The sequence below is a fragment of the Alternaria postmessia genome (assembly GCF_024291825.1).
Source record: "Alternaria postmessia strain BMP 2775 chromosome Unknown scaffold_459, whole genome shotgun sequence".
Taxonomy (NCBI): domain Eukaryota; kingdom Fungi; phylum Ascomycota; class Dothideomycetes; order Pleosporales; family Pleosporaceae; genus Alternaria; species Alternaria postmessia.
In genome coordinates, this window is record NW_026260532.1 from 1 (window position 1) to 1,150 (window position 1,150).

The 1,150-nt window shown below is 50.8% G+C and overlaps 1 protein-coding gene across 1 annotated transcript; it reads left to right on the forward strand.

The window, feature by feature from the left end:
- Window positions 1-93: 93 nt before the first annotated feature.
- On the forward strand, window positions 94-390 carry J4E82_011745 (uncharacterized protein; the record flags this gene model as incomplete). Its single annotated transcript, XM_051737934.1, has 1 exon — window positions 94-390. A coding segment is annotated over one exon (297 nt), but the record flags the coding sequence as incomplete, so codon positions are not given.
- Window positions 391-1,150: the final 760 nt, after the last annotated feature.

Here is a 1,150-nt window from a genome sequence, read left to right on the forward strand (position 1 = left end):
GAACAGCTGCAGCCTTTTCGCTGGAAGTGCTTCCAAGTCTTGGTAGTTGCGGGAGAAAACGACTCTGGGAATTCACTACGAGACGCTCGCAAGTTCATCATTACCGATGAAGAATACCACAGCTTTTGCAGGCGACACAAGACTCAGACGTCACTCGTACCAGAGTCGAATCGACTGATGGCCAAGTCGTACTTGATCCTCGACGAGTACCTGAGGTTTCTAGACCGCGACGGACGTCAGCCATCTGAATCTATTCTTGACGTTGGGGTTGAGACAGCACTTCGGAGCGTGTACTGGGACGAGAAGGCTTTTAAGGACCGTGGGGGGGTGTACGACTGGACCAGGCCGGCCAGCACCTGCGGAAAAGATGGGCAAGACCTACAGTGGTAAGACCATGAATACCGCTAGCGGCAGGGAATACTATGGTCGTGTGATGTTGAGGGCCGTGTATTGCGTCATACACTGTTATAGAGGCCAATCAAACTCATAGTCAACTGTATGACGCGTCAAGCAAATCGAGTGCTACAAAACGCTGGATTTGAGTGAGCGATTGAGCTTCAGCGAAGTAACCTTATCGCCATGTCCACAAAGTCTGAAAACTTCACCAACAGAAGCAGGCCTTCGAGACGGTCGAATCTCTACTTGGTAGGACCTCAGTGTAGTGGAAAGACGACTCTTCTCAACGCGTTGAGGGCATTGTACTCCGATCACAACCCAGCATCTCAGGACATCGATAAACCATTCATCATCGAAGAAGCAGCCCGATTGATCATGCAAGAGGAGGGGTTTCGAGCAACAGATCTATGTGATAGTGTTCGGGGCCTCGAATTACGGATGCGCATTCTACGAAGACAGGACCAAACCGAAGAGCAGATGAGGGACCAGTGGTTCTTTGCAGATCGGTCACCGCTGGATACACTAGTTTATGCGAAGGAATACACTGGAATCGACGCCCTCAAGACACTAGCGCAAACGGAGGAGTGGGCAAGGTCACGGTCAAGAATGCAACACGCTACAGTGGTAGTTTGCGAGGCTGGCAATGTAGAGTGGCTAAGTGCAGACAGTATCAGAATAGCGTATCGGGACGCTTCAGAGTGGAAAGCATTGAATGGAGCGTTTTTCGATCTGCTCAGGGAGTGTGGCATTCCAT